This window comes from Ovis canadensis, chromosome 9, assembly GCF_042477335.2.
Source record: "Ovis canadensis isolate MfBH-ARS-UI-01 breed Bighorn chromosome 9, ARS-UI_OviCan_v2, whole genome shotgun sequence".
NCBI lineage: Eukaryota > Metazoa > Chordata > Mammalia > Artiodactyla > Bovidae > Ovis > Ovis canadensis.
In genome coordinates, this window is record NC_091253.1 from 63,111,690 (window position 1) to 63,134,821 (window position 23,132).

Genomic DNA, 23,132 nt, shown 5'->3' on the forward strand with positions numbered 1-23,132 from the left:
CCAGGGGATCTTCCCAACCCAGAGATGGAACCCAAGTCTCTTATGTCTCCTGCATTGGCAGATGAGTTCTTTATCACTAGGGCCACCTGGGAAGCCCTTTTAGATGTTATTTCTATACAAATAAATTAGTTATTTTCAGATTTCAACAAATATGATGAAGGAAGTAGAGCAGAGGTTTTCAAAGTGTGGACCCCTTACAGACAGCATCAGCACAATATGGGAACTGGAAAGAATGCAGATTCTTAAGCCCTCTCCCAGACTTACTGTATCAGAAGCACTAAAGATGGGGCCCGGCAGTCTAGGGTTTAACATGCCCTCCAGGTGACAGTGATTCCCACTAAAGTCTGAGGCCTCCACCTGTCTGACTGGTGAGGTGCTATATTAGAAACAGTGGTCAGAGAAGTTCTCTAAGGAAATGACAGGTAAGTTGAGTACAAAATAATAAGGAGCAAATTAGGGGAAAGACATTACAGACAGAGGGAAGAGGTCGGTCATACTCTATGAAGAGAAAGAAGGGTAGTGTGGAGAGAGATGAGTGAAGAGGAGAGCAATGTAAGGTGAAGTCATAGAGGCAGACAGAGGCCTGATCAGTATAACCACAGTGGAGAGTTCCTATGTTATTTTAAACAAAATAGGAAGCCATGGCAGGGCTCAAATGGTAGAATGGCTCAATTTTATTAAGGTGTGCTGAATAAATTGTGGGGAAGCAAGAGCAAGTCTTTCCCAGTAATGAGACCATTGCAAGCTATAGGTAAGCCCTTAATGGTGCTGGCAATGAAAATGAAAAGAAATAGATGGATTTACTGTATACAAGATATCCTGGAATTGGAATTAATAAGACTTGCTGATAGCTTGGTGTGCACATAAGGAGAAAGAAGTCAGTGGTGAGCCTTGCTTTTGGTGAATGGTGGTACCATTCACTGAGATGGTAGAGACTGGGGAGAAACAGAGTGCACTGAAAGGTGATCAAGAGCTCTGATTTGACATATTAAGTTTGCTATGCCTTTCAGACATCCAAATGGAGGTGCAAAATTTAAACCAGTGGACCTGGATGAAGTTATCTAGGGATATCGTTCAGTTTAGTCAGTTCAGTCGCTCAGTTGTGTCCGACTCTTTGCGACCCCATGAATCGCAGCACGCCAGGCCTCCCTGTCCATCACCAACTCCCCGAGTTCACTCAGACTCCCGTCCATTGAGTCTGTGATGCCATCTAGCCATCTCATCCTCTGTCGTCCCCTTCACCTCCTGCCCCCAATCCCTCCCAGCACCTAGTCTTTTCCAATGAGTCAACTCTTCACATGAGATAGCCAAAGTACTGGAGTTTCAGCTTTAGCATCATTCCTTCCAAAGAAATCCCAGGGCTGATCTCCTTCAGAATGGACTGGTTGGATCTCCTTGCAGTCCAAGGGACTCTCAAGAGTATTCTCCAACACCACAGTTCAAACGCATCAATTCTTCGGCGCTCAGCTTTCTTCACAGTCCAACTCTCACATCCATACATGACCACTGGAAAAACCATAGCCTTGACTAGACGGACCTTAGTCAGCAAAGTAATGACTCTGCTTTTGAATATGCTATCTAGGTTGGTCATAACTTTTTTTCCAAGGAGTAAGCATTTTTTAATTTCATGGCTGCAATCACCATCTGCAGTGATTTTGGAGCCCCCCAAAATAGTCTGACACTGTTTCCACTGTTTCCCCATCTATTTGCCATGAAGTGATGGGACCGGATGCCATGATCTTCCTTTTCTAAATGTTGAGCTTTAAGCCAACTTTTTCACTCTCCACTTTCACTTTTTAGTTCCTCTTCACTTTCTGCCATAAGGGTGGTGTCATCTGCATATCTGAGGTTATTGATATTTCTCCCGGCAATCTTGATTCCAACTTGTGTTTCTTCCAGTCCAGCGTTTCTCATGATGTACTCTGCATATAAGTTAAATAAGCTGGGTGACAATATACCGCCTTGACGTACTCCTTTTCCTATTTGGAACCAGTCTGTTGTTCCATGTTCACTTCTAACTGTTGCTTCCTGACCTGCATACAGATTTCTCAAGATTCCTCAAATCCAGCATTCTTTGTGGATAAGAAAATAGGACTTAGGACCAGTGCTGGAGACATTCCAATATTTAGATTTTTAATGGAGAAGTCCCCAGCAAAGTGGAATAAGAAAGAACTTTCAGAGGGGTATGGCATCACAATAGTCTGAGTCAATGAAATTCAAGAAAGGGAGTTTTTCAAGGAGAAAGGAGTAGTAACTAACATCTTTAGAGCAAAGTCAAGTAAGATGCAAAGTGGCCATTGGATTTCACAGCATGGAAGTCATCAGTGGCTTTGAGAAGAGCAATAGATGTGGAGCCAGGCCAGGGATGGTTGAATAATGAACATGATTGAGTAGAGAGAGAAAATTTAAACCAAAACAAAACCACCCAAACCAGACCAAAACCAAACAAATGCTTCTTTTAGGTTTAATTGAATGCAAATAGAGGAAGGCAATAGAATTTAGACTCCTCTTTTTCTTTTCCCAATTTTGCTTCCTAAATGGAACTCAGTGTTCCAGGTAACAAGTTCTGCCTGCCTTCTGTAATTCCAGCCCTGGGGTTGGTTCTTCTGGAACACTGACAAATAAGGCAATCACTGTTTTCAGTAAATGTGTACCTATTAGGGGAGGTAGGTAATACTGATTTCCATATGTTAACTTGTTTTACACTAATGCACAAGAAAAAGAAAAAAAAAATTTATCCAGAAACACTAATCTTAGTTCAGCATTCAGGGAAGACTTTTTGGAGAAAGAAGCAATTAAAAGAGAGGGGGGACATATGTAGACCTATGGTTAATTCATGTTGATGCATGACAGAAATCAAACCACTATTGTAAAGCAATCATCAATCAATTAAAAATAACTAAATTGGTGGTCAGAAGGTAAAGCATCTGCCTGCAATGCAGGAGACCTGAGTTCAATCCCTGGGTCAGGAAGATCCCCTGGAGAAGAAAATGGCAACCCACTCCAGTACTCTAGCCTGGAAAATTCCATGGATGGAGGAGCCTGGTGGGCTACAGTCCATGGGGTCGTAAAGAGTTGGACGGGACTGAGTGACTTCACTTTCACTTTCTCTCTAATATAAAAAGAAGCAATTAAGAGTAATAATACAGCTAGCATTTTAAATACTTATTTTGGGTTAAGCTCTGTGCTAATTTTTATACATTATAACAAATCTATGAAGTAAGTAGCATTAGCTCCATTTTTATATATGATAAAAATGATATTTGCCAAGCTAAACTTAAAAGATGGGAGTTAAATACAGTGAAGAAAAGTCATTCTAGAAAAGACAAGAAACAGAACAGTGTTTCTTACAGAAAGGAAGTAGGCATCAGTGACTATTGTGTGTTCATGAAATGTGATCTTGGACCAAGAGCATTAACATCATCTGGAACTTGGAGATGTAAATTCTCTGACTACCAGAGTCAGAATTTGTAGGGCTAGAGCCCAGCGATCTGTGATTTAACGAGTCTTCCAGGTGATTCTGGTGCCCTGAAATTTGAGACTGTTCTCAAGTTAAGTGCCAGGTAGGAAGTGAAGAAAGATGAGACTGGAGTGATAGACAGAGACTAGCTATTCTTGCCCTGTTCAGAAGATTGAGCTTTTTCTTTATGTAATGGCAGTCACTGAAAGATGTTGCATAGAGAAGTCAGATTTAAGTAGGTCATACAAAGGATAGATTTTGAGGGAGTAGAGCTGAACAGGGAGACAAAAAAGGGGCACAAGAAGGAATTCTTGTAAGCCAAGTGTCTAGAATTGATGCTTCATGTGAAAAACTAAAGATGTTTCAGTTGCTATCCTTCGCTTCCTCTTTCAGTTCAGTTCAGCTCAGTTGCTCAGTCGTGTCCGACTCTTTGCAACCCCATGAATCGCAGCACGCCAGGCCTCCCTGTCCATCACCAACTCCCGGAGTTCTCTCAAACTCACGTCCATCAAGTCGGTGATGCCATCCAGCCATCGCATCCTCTGTCATCCCCTTTTCCTCCTGCCTCCAGTCCCTCCCAGAGTATTTTCCAATGAGTCAACTCTTCGCATGAGGTGTCCAAAGTACTGGAGTTTTAGGTTTAGCATCATTCCTTCCAAAGAACACCCAGGGCTGACCTCCTTTAGAATGGACTGGTTGGATCTCCTTGCCGTCCGAGGGACTCTCAGGAGTCTTCTCCAACACCACACCATGGGCTTAAAAAGTATGTGGTGGTTTCCTTAGAAGACTCAGAGGGTTCCCAAACCCAGTTGTATAATAAAGCAGTAGGAACAAAACTGACTAGCGTTTAGATCATAGAGATAGCACAAAGCAGATTTGGGGTCTCCTGCATTGTAGGCAGATTCTTTACCAGCTGAGCTACCAGGGAAGCCCTATAACAATGCAAAGTGAAGTTAATTGTACTGTTATAAGACTATAATATTATTTTGTCTTCTTCCTATTATTTTGAAATGTTTTATCATTTATTTGAAAATCAGGAAGTTCTACTGGACCTAATGCACATTTGAATTATATCATAAAATTTAACATATGAATACTCTGTTTTCCATGAGGCAAAATAATTGAAATATACACAGTGTGAATATAACTATTTTATGAAATGCTATACTTTCATTATTATTACATATAATATATTGAAGAAATTTATTGATGAAAATGAAAACTGCTTTAGCATCTTTATTTTGGAATTTTCTGTAATTTTCCTCAGTTCTAAGACATCCCTTTAATATATTTCATGCTGTATACTTTTTCCTTTTTTCATAAAATTCTCTTCCTTTTTTCATAAAATGTAAGCATCTTACATTTTACAGCATTTTACAGTTGAGGAAATGTGGTACTTGAAAATGAGAATGTAGCCAACTCTTGCCCTTCACCCCAAATCCAACCTACAAGGTTTTCTAGGAGAAAGTGGTTTCTCCACCCTAATACTCTTGACTGTAAAGCCTATTTATAAGAGAATGTCAAATTTATTTCGAAAACTCTCCTGAAAAACGAAAATGACCTTTTTCTCCTGACTTGGAGGAAACTTTATGGCGTACAAAAGTTACTCTTTGATTCTTTTTTGCCTGATTAAAAATTCGCCAAGTTCTATGGCTCCAAAGAGCCCTACCTGTAATAAACAGCTTTCGCCTTGGAAACCACAAAACAGGTCTGAATTGCTGGAGCATTAGAGCTAATTGCCTGCCTACTTCAAAGGAAGAACCAGAAAAGGCGGAGGGGGGCCCGAAGTCACAGAAGCTGAGGGAGTGCGGGCAAATCCACCCTGGAGGTTATGAGCTGTGGCTTGGAGGAGCCGGGCAAAGTTATGGCCTCAGAACTGCTGTTTGCGATTAAGTTGATGGGGAGCTTCTATCCCACAATCTCTCCCCGCTGCTGACACAGAGTCTTTGTTCACATTCAGATTTCTCAAACTGTTGCCAGGGTCAGGCTGGGGTCAGACACCACCGTGATGTATAGAAGAACTTGTCTGGGAATTTCTCTCACACTTAAGACACATACCAGAGGATCCTGCAGAAACCGTCTGATGAGACGCAGACTGTACTGGAGTTTCTCTTTTTGTACCTTCATAATTTTCGTTTTCTTCTCCTGACACGCAATGTTTTATGAACAGGAGTGGCGCTAGCCCTTACCATTTTATGTCCCCTCAAGATAAGGACGCTCAGTAGCACTCTGACGCTTCATTTTCCAGCCTGGGGGGGAAAGGTCTAGTAAATCTGCTCCCAGTAGTCTCGCACCCCTTCCCTGGGATGAGTTTGAGAAGGAATTGCCACGGGCTGTCGCGTAGGTTGCAGGCCTGACACTGGATGGTCGAGTCACGTGTGTGGACTTGGGAGGGGAGAGGGGGGAACACCACCTAATCCGGGTATGATTTCAGCCTCCCTAATGGAGCTAGGCCACGGTCCCCACCCAGCCTGGCCCCCTGCTGGAAGGAGGAGGCCTGGGTTTGATCACCTCTTATCACTGAAGGGTGAAAGCAGGCCAGGAGAAGGGTCGATTCATCTTCAAGTACAATTTTCATGTGTATTTGCCTGAAAGGGAAGTTACCCCCGAACCCTCCAATGACTGACCTCTCCCTGAAGACCACCCCTGCATTTTGGTGCAACACCAGCGTGTATCTATGGAGTCAGTAGATTTGCATGGTGCCTTTGAGGACTTCCGGTTGAAACAAACTCTGATTTCACATGTTTTAAACATCCTTGTTTTCAAACTTGGAGTCTTTCTTTGGAGTTTCTGCCATTGAGCCCAGAACCAACCCCCATCCTGTTGTCTTCTGGTCTCATAGTGGTAGAGCATGGCTGGCAAGTGAAACACTAAATAGCAATTTTTTTTTTTCTTTTTGGTGCTCAGCTGCTACATATGACAGTGGATATTTCATTCTGCTGTCAGAACATTATTAAAAAAACATGGGGTGTGGAGAGGGCCACGATTTCCCCTTTCAATCACTATAGCATTTGCAATGAAAATTTTATGCAGTGTGTAATTTTCAGTTAATGCTTGACACTTAAAATGTCCAGAGTCGCGTTTTGTACGGTTCTTGAAGGGTTAATTGTATCATGTTCTCTGCATAAAAGCTCTGCTTATCAAAAGCAAATAGAGGAGTGTATGCAAATGGATGTCAATGACCTTTTGCCTTTCCAGGGTTAATTTATATGGTCATTAAAGATTTTATGAAATTGAGGAGCCTGGTGCTTCAAATCCCATTTTACCTTCTTCTCCTAATTTATGTAATTCCTACCTGAACAGGGGAATAGGATTTTTATTTTTTGTGCCGCAATGAAAACAGCACGCCATGCTGTGGGGAGTTGCAAGTCTGGTTATCTGGCATTACTCAGATTGCTAAAAATTCATTAAAATGTGACATCAGCACAGTGAGAGACAAATGATCGCAGGATGAAAGAGAACAGTGGGCCTTTCACGGATTAGTGCTACACCGACCCAGCATAGAGGCTAACTGCATAAACAGATTAATCCACCAGCAGCGGCATAGCTAAGATTTACAGAATAATTAAATAGGGTTGAGTTACTATGAGGATTTCCATGTAATCTAGCTGGTGTGAAACCCGTGAATGAGGTGTGGGGTGATGTGGTTGTCATAGAAGAAGTACACCTTCTTCTGTCCTACACTCTGTAGAGCTCCCCCTATAGAAAAAAAAAAAAATCCCAGGATAACTGAAGTTTTGTGGTCTTACTCTGACAAATTCCAAAGGATTCCTCTGAGGTCTAAGGACTGAAAGTTGAGAGTAACACCTGTCTTATATTTAACCCATCATTATCACATTATATTATGAAGACATTTTTCTGAGAATTTGCTTCATTCTGCTGTTTATCCAAGTCCGTGGAGAAGCGGGTTCATGTAGTTTTGAAGGCTCTACTATTGAAATTACAAAATCGCTTCACATTCATTTTTAAATCTTTTCTAGCTCAAACCGCATTTCTTTGAGAAGACTTCTTTTAATTTAGTACGGGCACATTTTCTCAGTGGAAATAAAAGAAGTGGCTTGAGATAAAAAACAAACCCTGCATTGGTAAAGCCAGCAGGTTCTAATAGTGACTTTTGAATAAATTCATGTCTTTTTTGAGAAGGAATGTCTGCGAATGATTCCTAAGTAACAAAGTGTTTAAATGGTCACGTCATTTATTTTCAGGTGTGTGTTTCTGGGGTTTTCCATCCTACTGACTGGTGTGTGTTTCTTAGCAGAAGAACAGAGTGAGGAGACAGAAGGAGCCATTAAACCTATAGCTGGGGCTGACGAGGATGAGAAAGACACAAGTGAGAGAGACAATAGTGAAGGCAAAAACTCTAATAAAGACTCTGGTAAGATGCTAGAATCTTTCACCTTTCCCTCCCCGACCCATCCCAGCGATCAACCCTTCCTTTGCTGACCCACCCCCAGCTTATCAAAAGCCTTTATTCATTTTAAACTGTCTGAACATTCCCACTACTATTCACTGCATGTGCATTTTGCATGTGATTTCTATCAGTAGCCTCCCATTGACCTATTTTTAATCATAACCATCTGACAGAATAGATGTGGATAAGTTGAAGAATATTGCAGGACGACCAGCGAGATTATTTTTTAATCAAATCAGTTTGTGTGCTTGTAATTTTTTAAGCGCCTTTCATTAATCTTAGCTATACTTGTGATTCCTCTGATGGCATATTAATTTTTCATAAGCATGGGATTAGATATCACTTGAATTTTTTCATTCAATCATATGCACCCCCCTCCCTCCCTAAACCACGTAACCCTAAAAATAAATGTTATTTTTCCTTGCTTTCTGTTTTTTTTTTTTTTTTTTACAACTTACACTCAGGAATTTGCCCTTTTTAAGGGCATCTATTTGAGGCATTTCAAACAAAATCCAGTGAAAAAGTTTACAGATGATTCAGCCTAAGAAGAGGAAATATCATTGAGAAGGGATTAGGTGCTGGGTAATTTTGATCTTCTAGAATAGACAAATCCCAGTAATGAAAGCTACTGTCTTTGAAAACAAACCTTCGTGTCATGACATTTACTTGTGCACAAACAAACCCTAGGCCAGCATCTGGTGTGGATACCTAAGGCTTTTTCTGTGTTTGATTTGGCAAATATATGACTTCATCCATGCTTTGTATGTATGAGATGGAAATCTATGGTTGCAATGAATATTACATTGGCTACTTTTGCTGCACGCTATACCTAGTTTTATTATGTTGGACTCATTGAAGCAGAAGAAGTGCTGAAACGGGTTCAAGCCTATTAGTTTCAGGTAGTCATCTATCTTTTCCTGGAATTCCAGTGACAGCCGCATCTAAAGAAGCTTGTTTTTGCTATGAAGACATTGAGTTGTGCAAAAAATACCATTTTCACGTGCAAGTTTATTTAAATCTGAATTACCCTGCATTTGTAATTCAGTCTTTGTAAATCTAAATTGGCCATTCCCTTTGCAAATTATTTGAAGCGCCTCCCTGCTACCCACCCCATACCCTTCCATGCTGAATTTTTCTCCAGAATCCAGTGAAAAGGTACCATTTAAATTTGCATCTAGCATGTAGTGGCTAGCATATGATTCTAATTTGATTTTAACAAAGAGGATCTAAGGTTGGTTTTGAGCCTAAAGAATGTACAAAAAAAAAAAAAAAATCCCCTAGCTGTATAATAATACAGCTCCTGGGGTTACTGACAAGGTATTTGAAATACCTTGTGATCAGATAAGGTCACGGGCAGTGCCATCTAAACTTCATTTGAAAAGAACTGGAAATAGCAAGGGAGTCAGCTTAGGTCTAGGAGGATCTCATGAAAGCTAGCTGCTTGACTACTTCAGGAAGGCCATGATTCTCCCTGCCTTCAGTAATGATTTTCTCACAGTTTCACCAAAAGAGACTGCAGGGTATGTTCCACCCCTAACCCAACACATTCAGAAGAATGTGTCAAACACACAGCCCATTGGTGTTTGTTGAGTATTCACGTAATGCTTAGGAATGTGACATTGTGCTTGGTTTTCAGTAACTAATACCTTGTAAAGAATGAGTTGTGGGAACCTCTTGAAAATGGCTCCAATCTCATCAATGAGTAAGGAGTCTTGCTTGGAACATACCACAGATACAAGGGCTCTATCTCCATCAGCTTGGTTTACTGGTCTACATAAGTAATGGGCTCAATCACTCCCTAATGGCCTGATGAATTATTATGCTTTCTTGGACATCTCATTGTACCATCTCATCAGGACTCAGGCATGTGAGAAGATACAGACCATTAGATAATGATAGTTTTCTAAGACACATTTTTAGCCCTATAGAAATGCCTCTCCAGCTACATCTATAGGGATAAAAATGTACTTCACCCAACTCAAAGGAATTACTGAAATGCGAATGTTTAGCTTTGAAATGTCCCAAACATTGACAGTTCTTACTGTTGACAATTCACATGAACATTTTTAACCCCCTTGGTACATTTTTATTTATTTATTATTTTTAATTGGAGGATAACTGCTTTACAATGTTGTGTTGGTTTCTGCCATAGATCCAACATGAATCAGCCATAGGCATACACATATGAGAAACCCAAAGCAAACGTTATTCTCAATGGTGAAAAACACAAAGCATTTCCTCTAAGACCAGGAACAAGACAGGGGTACCCATTCTCACCTGAGCTTTTAACAAAGTTTTCTGCTTTCTATGTTGAATCTGATTAGGTGAAAAAAATTATTACATGGATTTTTTTTTTCTTGTAAGTATTTCTAATGATTATCCACTTATGTGTATATTGGTTTTCTTCCTGATGTCAATTATAAATGTCAAAAATCCTGGCAAATTTATACATTAATCACTATCTGAACGTGCTAGATGGGAAAACAGTGTGACCTCACTTTAACACAGAATTTTTTAGACAGGAAGGAATTAACACATGTTAGGAAGAAGGTGTTTGTATAAGCTGTTGTACTTTGTTGCTGACATTAATCTCTAGGACGGGAGCTTTCAAAATGAGACTTGGCAATATGCAAGTTATATTTGTTGAATATTCATTCATAATAGAAAAGCCTCCTAATGCCTCATTTATATTGTCATTTAAATCTAGTGCCACTTTAGATTAATTATAATCCAAATTATAGCTCTGTGCACTACAAGAATTAATATAGAGTTTATCCAGATTAATACATTTGCATTGAAAATGTAATATGTCTCTGCCATGGCTAAGGGGACCGCTTTTTAATAAGGGAGTAAACATGAGGAAAGATGGAAATTAACCTTCATTACTGCAATTAAAATTATCCTTTCATTCTAGTCTCATTAGAAAGAATACTGTACCAGTCTCAGGCTTATTTGGAGTTGAATAACATCTAGTGTTATATCCAAGTTTTACAGTATTCAAACTTTATAAATACATTGATTCATAAGTAATAACCCAGGATTTTGCTGTATCTTTTTTTAAGATTTACTTTGAATACATATATGTTATTGGATTTTCCTTAGTTGTTATGAACATAAACCGTTTTACAACCTTCTGTATTTTAGGGATTGAAAATTTATTAAGTAGGCGGCATCTGAATTGAAATGAATTATGTCATTTTTATATTAGCAATCTCATGCAAATTAAATAACCCCATAACTGACAGATAATCATCGACTCATCTATTTGGCAGTATTTATTTGAAATTAGACTTCATTTTTTTTTAGTTAAAAGTACATTAAAATGACATTGTTTTTTGAAGACACTGTGATGGCCTTAATAACACAAAATGAATTATGATCTCATTTCAAAATTTTGATAACAAAACAGTGTTCATTTCAAGTAAAGTTGAAGACATAAACTATGAGTAGTCAGAAAACTTAAACCCTTCCTAAAAGTAATTAGCCTTTATTTAATATATTTCTAGAGTAAAACAATTCAGAAAAAGACTCCAGATTTGATATCCTATAATTCACCAGGGAGGCAGTAAATACCTAAGGTGGTACCCCTTTTTGTAGAAAAGGCATACATGCATAAAATAGAAGGTCCCTCATTTTTGCAGATAATCATGATGACCTGTTTTAGCTTCAAGACTCTGTTTTTGTCATATACTCATGCATCTTAACATTCTCTGCTGCTGCTGCTTATCAGTAGCATGTATTTCTGAGGTGCCTAGCTAGAGTTTGAGGGTCTAGATTTTATAACTTCTTCTCAATTTAAAATAAAATGGTCTTTAGGGAGCCCCTAGCTTACATTAAGATCATGGTTTAATTAACTTAATTAGCCAAAAAATATTGAAGCTGACATATATATAGGGTAGAATCCTATATCCAGCAGTTACCACAATGTTTATGAAATAGTGACCATAAAACTTAACTCCTTTCTTGAGGCAGCATAAATGTCCCTAAATTCAAAAGCAATTATATTCTTGATAATATGAATATACATTAAAATAATATGGATTAATTATATCAAATACTTACACCAATGTACAGTCTTAGTAAAATGTTTTAAGCCTTGAAATCAGTTTTTTGATCCTTTATAGTACTAACATTAGAAGATATATGCTTATAAAAATAAGCTGTAATCCATAGCTATACATTTAATAGATTTAGAAGTTTCCAGAAAGTTTATTCTTTCTGATATTCCTAAAGCCTGCAAGCAACAAGAATTATGGAAATTCTCTTTTACCTTCTGTGTGACAGTCTTTGATAGCATATGGAATTGGACCAACCTATTACTTGATCATGTCACATTCTACCATGTACACAAAAGAATGATAAGGGAATATGACATAGTATTATTCTCTTAAGGAAGCATATTCTTCCTCCTTATTAGGGAATTTTAAAAGAAAAATTTTCCAGTCTCACAGGAAAAAAGCAACTGATAGACACTCACTGATTTAAATGACAATCATTTTATACAACTTGATCTATCACCTTAAGCAGTTAGTTTTATTTGCCAACCTTATATATCACATTGTTTTCTTGTATTTATTTTTAATACTTTTAAAACAATAGCACAAAATAGATTCTGCTTTGAGAATTTTCCTTTTAGAAGCAAAAACATTTTGATACCTGGATTAATTATAAAATAAACATTCTTGGTTTTGAGATATCTTTGGATATGAAATACTTGGATGTTGTTTAATCAGTGTGATAAAATTCTTTAGTTTATCTCTGATTTAAATCATTCAAATGTAACTATAGTAAATTATATTTTTAAATATCTAGAAAGAATCTAAGTTTCTCTAATATATCTGTATATATAAGACAGATATACCAATTCAAATAAAATCTAGTGTTTGTATATCTATCAATAGAAATAAGTCTCAGTGCAATTTGTATGAAATTATAGCAATAATTCTATACCTTTCACAGACCTCACTGGAATAACATTATTGTCATTATGTCATTTAAATTCTATTTTAATTTTGGTCTCCTTAGAGTCAGACTTACTTTCAAATTTCTTTTAGAATTCAAAATTCCTAAAATTATTTATATGGTATAAAACATGCATCTCCATCCAGGAGAGAAAAAGAATCTATTTTGGGGTTCATTTTTATGTTGTTTTCATAACATCCTTGACCTTATTTTTAAATTAAAACTGGGTTATTTTGCAATAAAGTGTAATTTGTTCATTTATATGAACCGTATGTGGATTGGGGAAAAAAAATCAAGATAAATCTTCATGCACAGCATACAATCAGATTACGCCTAGACTCTATATTTACGCGGGGTCTGATAGCAATCAATGGTTTAGCTTCATTGCATTTCAAGATGTATTTGCACCCAGTTGTCCAGTGATAGTGTCCTCACCCTGGAAATAATTTAGTTGCAAATTGACTGGAAGATGGTGAAAATTGAAAGTTAAAATTAGAAATACTCATAATAAACAGCAGAAAAAAGGTCAGATGATGCCGTGCTATGATGAGATTGGAATGGCTGGTAAATGAGGTTTTGTGTTTGTCGTGAGATGTATGTGACATGCCTACCCAATGTCGCTGTAATATCCAGCCTCACAGAGGAGATTATCGGGAAAATTGATGCTGGAAAGAATTTTCTGTTAGATTGGGAAATTAGAATCACACTCTATCTTTTGATGTGTGTGAGGCTTCTATACATTACATTGCTCATCTTGGCAAAATTTTAAACCATCTTTAACACCGAATATTCTGGATTAACCTCATAAAACAACTGTCTTTTTGATTTGGACTACAATGTCATATGCACAGCCAACTGCTGAAACATCTAAAGCCAAGGATAAATCACAAAAAAGCAGCGGTGGATACATAATATATAATTTTAAAATCCTATATTCACCACATAAAAGCATTGGTTTCATTTGTGAATTATAACTGGTCAGCCCTTCTCAGAATTTTGAAGTGTTTTTAGTGTCCCAGAATTTTAGGAAAAAAAAAAAAGGTAATGAAACAGTTCCAAAAATAATTATTTTCTAAGTTAGCATTTGTGAATGGGAATAGATTTGCTTTAATGTGATAAAGGTATATTGAGACAGCAGAGGGCATGTGTCATTGATGAATCTTTCATGGTCACTGAGGGTTATCTAAACAGGAGACAGAAGTACATTTTAAAATACATTTATAAAGTCCACTTGGTCAATGGACAAAAAGAAGTGTGTTTTTGCCTTTTGAGATTAGCATCATTTACAAGTGCTTGCCCCTCCTTTCAGTGATTCAGTGGACTTAGAGCTATGCGAAAGACATCATTTTTCTGATTTTGATATTGTCAGTCTTTTAAGATTGAGATGTTCTATTCTCTTTTGGGGAATCAGGAGTAATCACACCAGAAAAGGAGCTAAAAGTCAGTGTGGCAGGGGGAACCCAGCCACTCCTGCTGGCAAAAGAAGAGGATGTGTCAACGAAAAGATCAAAGCCTACAGAGGACAATAAATTCTGTCACGAGCAGGTACACATGGTTTGTTTTTTGTTTTTTTTTTTTTTTTCTCCCTTTGCTGTGTAAACATATATATATTTTTAAATTGTTGCCCTTGATTATTTTAGAGCTCCCAAACCATTCCATGCTGTTGAAATGTATGTAGACACTGTATTGGCAAGGTGATTAACTCTTGGTCTGACTTCTAATGCTCCAAAGGCATCAACATCCATTAACTAATAAGAGTCATGTTTATTCAATATTTTCCAGTTCTATCAGTGTCCTTATTGTAACTACAATAGTAGGGACCAAAGTCGTATCCAGATGCACGTCCTGTCACAGCACTCAGTGCAGCCGGTCATCTGCTGTCCCCTCTGCCAGGACGTCCTTAGCAACAAGATGCACCTCCAGCTTCATCTGACGCATTTGCACAGTGTGTCTCCGGATTGCGTGGAGAAGCTGCTTATGACAGTAAGGGTACCAAGTGGTGATGCATGTGTGCCATAATCTCTGTGAAGGTATCAACATAAAATCTGTCATTATTGTGTGACAGAAATGTATTTCTTCTGGGTGGTGACAAGCTCTTGCTGACCGTGTTGTAGAAATCACAAGTTAAGTCCCGTTTGTTTCTCCTGTGCCTTGGGAATAAACCCCAAATGTGATACAAGGCATAGCTGATTCAATAACACAAAATTTGTAGCCTTATTCTCATACCTATCAGTCAGTCAGTTCAGTTGCTCAGTCGTGTCCAACTCTTTGCGACCCCAGGCCTCCCTGTCCATCACCAACTCGCAGAATTCACTCAAACTCATGTCCATCGAGTTGGTGATGCCATCCAGCCATCTCATCCTCTGTTGTCCCCTTTTCCTCCTGCCCTCAATCCCTCCCAGCATCTGAGTCTTTTCCAATAAGTCAACTCTTCGCATGAGGTGGCCAAAGTACTGGAGTGTCAGCTTTAGCATCATTCCTTCCAAAGAACACCCAGGACTGATCTCCTTCACAATGGACTGGTTGGATCTCCTTGCAGTCCAAGGGACTCTCAAGAGTCTTCTCCAACACCACAGTTCAAAAGCATCAATTCTTTGGTGCTCAGCTTTCCTCACAGTCCAACTCTCACTTCCATACATGACCACTGGAAAAACCATAGCCTTGACTAGATGGACCTTTGTTGGCAAATTAATGTCTCTGCTTTTGAATATACCTATAATGTTAATCAAATGATTCCTGTGGGCACTAGGAGTTTCATCTTTGCTTGGCCATCATTTCTGGGCTACAGAAACCTTCAAGCTTATTTTTTAAAAAAAGAAAAGTAAAGAAGAATACAGCATTGCCACAGCATTGATCTGAAATTTGAAAGGAGAGCATTGACCTCTAAGAGTCACAGAATGTCCCTGCTTTGGTTAGAAAATATAACTGGGGTACACAACTGCTAGGGTAAAGTGTGATGGAGCCCATGATGTCTGGGGTACCTTTGTCATGAACCCCTTTGGTTTTCACAGGTGCCTGTCCCTGATGTGATGATGCCCAACAGCTTGCTACTGCCAGCAGCTGCCTCTGAGAAGTCAGAGCGGGACACACCTGCAGTCATCACAGCTGAGGGGGCCGGGAAATATTCAGGTATGCCAGCCTGTGACCAGGATCTGTGCCAGACACACTCTGGGCCTTCTATTCATGATGCTGATCTAGCATTATTATGGTAAAAGATTTTATGTTTCTGAGATGCACAAAGAAAACAAAAACCCACACATTTCCAAAAACTGTCATTTCCAAGGCATATTTACTGTCTGGTTATCTGTAAATGACCCTTTGTTGTTATTGTTGCTGTTGAGCTGCTAAGTCATATCTGATTCTTTTGTGACCTCTTGGACTATGGCTCACCAGGCTCCTCTGTCCATGGGGTTTCCCAGGCAAGTGGGTTTTCATTTTCTTCTCCAGGGGATCTTGACAGGCAAATTCTTTACCAGATTGAGGGGGGACCTAAATACCACTGACCAGGAATATTTTGTGGGCTCTAATTCCTGAACACTGTGCTTCTAACCCTTGCTGTCATACTGGTGGTAGCATGCTAATTCTGACTTATTTTCTTCCCATGCTGAAATTCCTTGAGGTCAGAGGTGATTTCTTTGGAGGTTCCTCCTAAACAATGGTGGTGGTGGTTTAGTCCCTAAGTTGTGTCTGACTCATTGTGACCCCATGGACAGTAGCTCACCAGGATCCCCTGTCCATGGGATTCTCTAGGCATGAATACTGGAATGGGTTGCCATTTTTCTCCAGGGGGTCTTCCCAACCCAGAGATCGAACCCTCAATCTCCTGCATTCGCAGGCAGATTGGTTACTGACTGAATGACCAAGGAAGCCCTTCAGAGGCTCCTGCATAACAATATTCATTGGCATTTAATCTGTAGACTTCCTTCCCGTAAGTGCTGTTTATACTTTCTTCACACAGGTGACAGTCCAATGGATGACAAAAGTATGGCGGGTCTCGATGATTCAAAGGCTAGTGTGGAAATAAAGAGTGAGGAGCAGAAACCAACTAAAGAAGCCACAGAAGTGTCGGAATGGAATAAAAATAGCAGTAAGGATATGAAAATCTCTGACACACTGCAAGATCAGTTAAGTGAACAGCAGAAAAGGCAACCACTCTCTGTCTCAGACCGCCACGTTTACAAGTATCGCTGTAACCATTGTAGCTTGGCCTTTAAGACTATGCAGAAGCTTCAGATACATTCCCAGTATCATGCGATTCGGGCCGCCACTATGTGTAACCTGTGCCAGCGTAGTTTCCGTACATTCCAGGCTTTAAAAAAACACTTGGAAGCAGGCCACCCCGAACTGAGTGAAGCCGAACTTCAACAGCTGTATGCCTCCTTGCCTGTGAATGGGGAACTATGGGCAGAGAGTGAACCTATGGCCCAGGAGGACCATGCCCTAGAGCAGGAGATGGAGAGAGAGTATGAGGTGGACCATGAAGGGAAGGCAAGTCCTGTAGGCAGTGACAGCAGTTCTATTCCAGATGACATGGGCTCTGAACCAAAGCGGACCTTACCTTTTAGAAAAGGGCCAAATTTTACGATGGAAAAATTCCTCGATCCATCTCGCCCATATAAGTGTACCGTGTGTAAAGAGTCGTTCACCCAGAAGAACATTCTCCTGGTCCATTATAACTCAGTATCTCACCTGCACAAGTTGAAAAAGGTTTTGCAGGAAGCCTCCAGCCCTGTCCCTCAAGAAACCAACAACAGCCCAGATAACAAACCCTACAAGTGCAGCATCTGCAACGTTGCGTATAGCCAAAGCTCGACCTTGGAAATCCACATGAGGTCTGTGCTCCACCAGACAAAGGCGAGGGCAGCGAAGCTGGAGCCTGGCGGTGGTCATGCACCCGGCGGGCACGGAGTGGCAACCAGCATTAACAGTCCCAGCCAAGGGATGTTAGATTCCATTAGTTTAGCAGCAGTAGGCAGCAAAGATACCCACTTAGATGCCAAAGAATTAAATAAAAAGCAAAATCCGGAATTGATCTCCGCTCAACCTACACATCACCCACCGCAGTCACCAGCACAAATTCAGATGCAGCTGCAGCACGAATTGCAACAGCAGGCAGCCTTCTTTCAGCCTCAGTTTCTCAACCCTGCCTTTTTGCCCCATTTTCCTATGACCCCAGAAGCTCTGCTGCAGTTTCAGCAGCCTCAGTTTCTCTTTCCCTTCTACATCCCTGGGACGGAGTTCAGCTTGGGGCCAGATCTAGGCTTGCCAGTAGGCTCTGCCGCCTTTGGCATGCCAGGCATGACGGGAATGGCTGGGTCCCTGCTTGAAGATTTGAAGCAGCAGATTCAAAGCCAACATCACGTTGGCCAAACTCAACTCCAGATTCTCCAGCAGCAAGCACAACAGTATCAGGCCACACAGCCCCACCTGCCATCTCAAAAGCCACAGCCACAGCCACAACAGCAACAGCAGCAGCAGCAGCAGCAGCAGCAGGCCAGCAAGTTATTGAAACAAGAGCAAACCACCGTGGCCAGTGCTGACTGCTCCATCGTGAAGGACGTACCCTCTTACAAGGAGGCAGAAGAGATGGCCGAGAAGCAAGACAAGCCAAAGCAAGAATGTGTAAGTGAAGGCGAAGGGCTCAAAGAAAGCAAAGACCTCGGAAAGAAGCTGAAGTCCTCGGAACCATCCATCCCGCCGCCCCGCATCGCTTCAGGGGCCCGAGGAAATGCAGCCAAAGCCTTACTGGAAAACTTCGGTTTTGAACTGGTCATTCAGTACAACGAGAACAGGCAGAAGGTACAGAAGAAGGGCAAGAGTGGGGAAGGCGAAAGCACGGAGAAGCTGGAATGCGGGACGTGTGGGAAGTTGTTCTCCAACGTTCTCATTCTAAAGAGTCACCAGGAGCATGTACACGGCAAGTTTTTTCCATACGGAGCGCTAGAAAAATTTGCCCGTCAGTACAGGGAGGCCTATGACAAGCTTTATCCCATTTCTCCATCTTCTCCGGAAACGCCACCTCCCCCACCTCCACCACCTCCCTTGCCTCCGGCTCCTCCGCAGCCTCCTTCTCTGGGGCCAGTGAAACTGCCCAGCGCAGTCTCCACCCCACTCCAGGCCCCAGCGCCCACTCCCCCGCCACCCCCGCCCCCGCCCCCACCCCCTCCTCCGCCTCCCCCGCCCCCACCCCCTTCTGCACCCCCGCAGGTCCAGCTGCCAGTATCTCTGGATCTTCCCCTCTTTCCGTCCATCATGATGCAGTCGGTGCAACATCCCGCCCTCCCGCCCCAGCTCGCCCTGCAGCTGCCTCCAATGGACACACTCTCGGCGGACCTCACCCAGCTCTGCCAGCAGCAGCTTGGCTTGGATCCCAACTTCCTGAGGCACTCACAGTTCAAACGCCCGAGGACGAGAATTACGGACGACCAGCTGAAAATCCTGAGGGCTTACTTTGACATCAACAATTCTCCCAGTGAAGAACAGATCCAGGAAATGGCAGAGAAGTCTGGCCTCTCCCAGAAGGTTATCAAGCACTGGTTTCGAAACACGCTTTTTAAGGAGCGGCAGAGAAATAAGGATTCGCCCTACAACTTCAGTAACCCTCCCATAACGGTTTTGGAAGATATCAGAATGGACCCCCAGCCCTCCTCCCTAGAACATTACAAATCAGACACATCCTTCAGTAAAAGGTCTTCCAGGACCAGGTTTACTGACTACCAGCTTCGGGTTCTTCAAGACTTTTTTGACACCAACGCTTACCCAAAAGATGATGAAATCGAACAACTTTCCACCGTACTCAATCTCCCCACCCGGGTTATCGTTGTCTGGTTCCAGAATGCTCGGCAGAAGGCGCGGAAGAGTTATGAGAATCAAACAGAGACAAAAGACAACGAAAAAAGAGAACTCACAAATGAGCGGTACATCCGAACGAGCAACATGCAATACCAGTGTAAAAAGTGTAGTGTGGTTTTCCCCAGGATCTTCGACTTGATCACGCATCAGAAAAAGCAGTGTTACAAGGATGAAGACGATGACGCCCAAGATGAGAGCCAAACTGAAGACTCCATGGACGCCACAGATCAGGTGGTGTATAAGCATTGTTCAGTGCCTGGCCAGACCGAAGCAGCCAAAACCGCTCCTGCCCCTGCTGGGGGCTCGGCTTCTGGGACCAGCACCCCCCTGATCCCATCACCCAAACCGGAACCGGAAAAGACGTCTCCAAAGCCCGAGTATCCCACAGAAAAGCCAAAGCCGGGTGACCCCTCGCCCCACCCTCAAGGCACCAAACCATCCCTGCCGTCAGCATCTTCTTCCTCAGACCCACCACCACCGCCGCCGGCCTCAGCCGCTCAGCCCCAGCCACCCAAACCGCCCCAACTCCTGGGACGACCTCCCTCGGCTTCTCAGACCCCCGTCCCGTCCAGTCCACTGCAGATTTCCATGACTTCTCTCCAGAACAGTCTACCTCCACAGTTACTTCAGTACCAATGTGATCAGTGTACAGTTGCCTTCCCTACCTTGGAACTCTGGCAGGAGCATCAGCACATGCACTTCCTGGCTGCTCAGAACCAATTCCTTCACTCCCCGTTCCTGGAACGGCCCATGGACATGCCCTACATGATATTCGACCCTAACAATTCCCTGATGACCGGACAGCTGCTCGGTGGTCCTCTCACACAGATGCCCCCGCAGACAGCTTCCTCCCACCCCGCAGCCCCGGCCACTGTGGCCGCTTCCCTTAAGAGGAAACTGGATGAGAAGGAAGAGAACAACTGCAGTGAGAAGGAAGGTGGAAACAGTGGGGAGGACCAACACCGTGATAAGCGCTTGAGGACCACCATCACTCCGGAACAACTGGAAATTCTCTATGAAAAATACCTACTGGATTCCAACCCCACCCGGAAAATGCTCGATCACATCGCGCGGGAAGTGGGGCTGAAGAAAAGGGTCGTGCAGGTCTGGTTCCAGAATACAAGAGCACGGGAAAGAAAAGGCCAGTTCCGGGCAGTGGGTCCAGCACAATCGCATAAACGCTGTCCTTTCTGCCGAGCCCTGTTCAAGGCCAAGTCAGCCTTAGAAAGCCACATTCGCTCCCGGCACTGGAACGAAGGCAAGCAGGCAGGTTACAGCTTGCCACCAAGCCCTTTAATATCCGCCGAAGATGGTGGAGATAGCCCGCAGAAGTACATTTATTTTGATTATCCATCTTTGCCATTAACGAAAATCGATCTCTCGAGTGAGAATGAGTTGGCTTCTACAGTGTCGACACCTGTTAGCAAGACGGCAGAACTGTCACCGAAGAATCTCTTAAGCCCTTCTTCTTTCAAAGCGGAATGTTCTGAGGATGTAGAGAATTTAAACGCCCCTCCTGCTGAGGCTGGGTATGATCAAAATAAGACTGATTTTGATGAGACTTCGTCCATTAATACAGCGATCAGTGACGCCACCACCGGAGACGAGGGAAACGCAGAAATGGAAAGCACCACCGGAAGTTCCGGAGAGGTGAAGCCAGCTTTGTCTCCTAAAGAGGGGAAAACTCTCGACGCTTTGCCAAAAACAGCGACCACCCCCACCACAGAGGTCTGTGATGAGAAGTTTCTCTTCTCGCTCACGAGTCCCTCGATACCTTTCAGTGATAAAGATGGTGACCACGACCAAAGCTTTTATATCACGGATGACCCCGATGACAATGCTGACCGCAGTGAAACGTCTAGCATAGCTGACCCCAGTTCACCAAATCCATTCGGCTCCAGCAATCCTTTCAAATCCAAAAGTAACGACCGACCAGGTCACAAGCGTTTCAGAACCCAGATGAGCAATCTCCAACTCAAGGTTCTCAAGGCTTGCTTCAGTGACTACCGAACTCCAACCATGCAAGAATGTGAGATGCTAGGGAATGAGATCGGTCTGCCCAAACGTGTGGTCCAGGTGTGGTTCCAGAATGCAAGGGCAAAGGAAAAGAAATTTAAAATTAACATAGGGAAGCCTTTCATGATCAATCAAAGTGGAACGGAAGGCGCCAAACCAGAGTGTACCCTCTGTGGGGTGAAGTACTCTGCCCGCTTGTCCATCAGAGATCATATTTTCTCCAAACAGCACATTTCCAAAGTGAGGGAGACCGTTGGGAGTCAGCTTGACCGGGAGAAAGATTACTTGGCTCCCACGACCGTTAGACAGCTGATGGCTCAGCAAGAACTTGACCGTATAAAGAAAGCTTCAGACGTGCTGGGATTAGCAGTACAGCAGCCAAGCATGATGGACAGCAGCTCCCTCCATGGCATCAGTCTGCCCGCAGCCTACCCGGGACTCCCGGGCCTCCCCCCAGTCCTTCTCCCTGGAATGAATGGTCCATCCTCCTTGCCTGGATTTCCACAAAATTCAAACAGTAAGTCATGTCAAGGAGAGTCAGTCTAATGAATTAAGTGATATTAGGCAGCCAATGACATGTAACCAAGAATAGGGGTATATCGGATCTCTTAATTTCAGAAAGTGAAACCATTAAGTTATTTGGAATATATATTTCAGTGGCTATAGTTAATAAACAGGCAGTAAACCACCCCAAACGTGCAGAAAAGGGTAGATTAGCGTCTCATAAATATATTATTTATATCATTATATCTCAGAAACATTCCTTTTTTATACTCATTTCAAAATTAATTTCAAATGGCATTTCAGTGCAGACACGTGACATGAAATTTGTTATACATATTAAGAAAGTAAAGTATTAAAGCATTCATTGGCATCTTAATTTATGTTTTTACAAGGAATACTGATTTTTTTTTTTTTGCTTTTGTACTGTTTTGGGTTTTTTTCCCCGTTAAATGCCAGGAAGTTCAAAAGCAAAGAGCCTTCTAGCCACAGGAATGCCCATGCATTATACCTAGCAGGTAATAAAACAGATATGTAAAGTGTAATTACTAAGAATTCACTTCTATGATAATTTGTACAATTTTGCTTTTAGTAGCATTCATTTTATTTCTTATTAAAGTATATTTTCAACCTTAAAAATACATTAATAGTACTCTATATCTTTCTACCACCACCCGTCGCCTAGATTTATAATCAAGACAGAACAAAGTGACAACTGTTTGAGGCACTCCTAGATAATGAATCCAATTCTTTGCTTATCAAGAGAAATGCAGTTTGTATAGTTTAGATTTTGTGAATAAGTATCTAGTTATTGAATATAGTGTTATAGGCATTCATGTAGCCACACATATAACAAAAGTGGTACCTGACACAAACTAAGAAAAAAAAAAAGATTCTAGTTTCTTTTTAAACTAAGTTTTGTTTTCCAAA

The 23,132-nt window shown here is 41.7% G+C and overlaps 1 protein-coding gene across 4 annotated transcripts in view; it reads left to right on the forward strand.

Annotated features, from left to right (window-relative positions):
* The window catches only part of ZFHX4 (zinc finger homeobox 4), a 212,794-nt gene that overhangs the window by 177,310 nt on the left and 12,352 nt on the right, over nucleotides 1-23,132 (forward strand). For 2 of the 4 annotated variants that reach the window (XM_069601055.1, XM_069601058.1), the window contains exons 6-10: nucleotides 7,716-7,835; nucleotides 14,245-14,378; nucleotides 14,616-14,816; nucleotides 15,845-15,962; nucleotides 16,792-22,218. In XM_069601055.1, coding sequence (XP_069457156.1) covers nucleotides 7,716-7,835; nucleotides 14,245-14,378; nucleotides 14,616-14,816; nucleotides 15,845-15,962; nucleotides 16,792-22,218 — 6,000 coding nt within the window. The remainder of the gene's footprint in view (nucleotides 1-7,715; nucleotides 7,836-14,244; nucleotides 14,379-14,615; nucleotides 14,817-15,844; nucleotides 15,963-16,791; nucleotides 22,219-23,132) is intronic. The other 2 variants (XM_069601057.1, XM_069601059.1) reach the window with 1 other exon arrangement.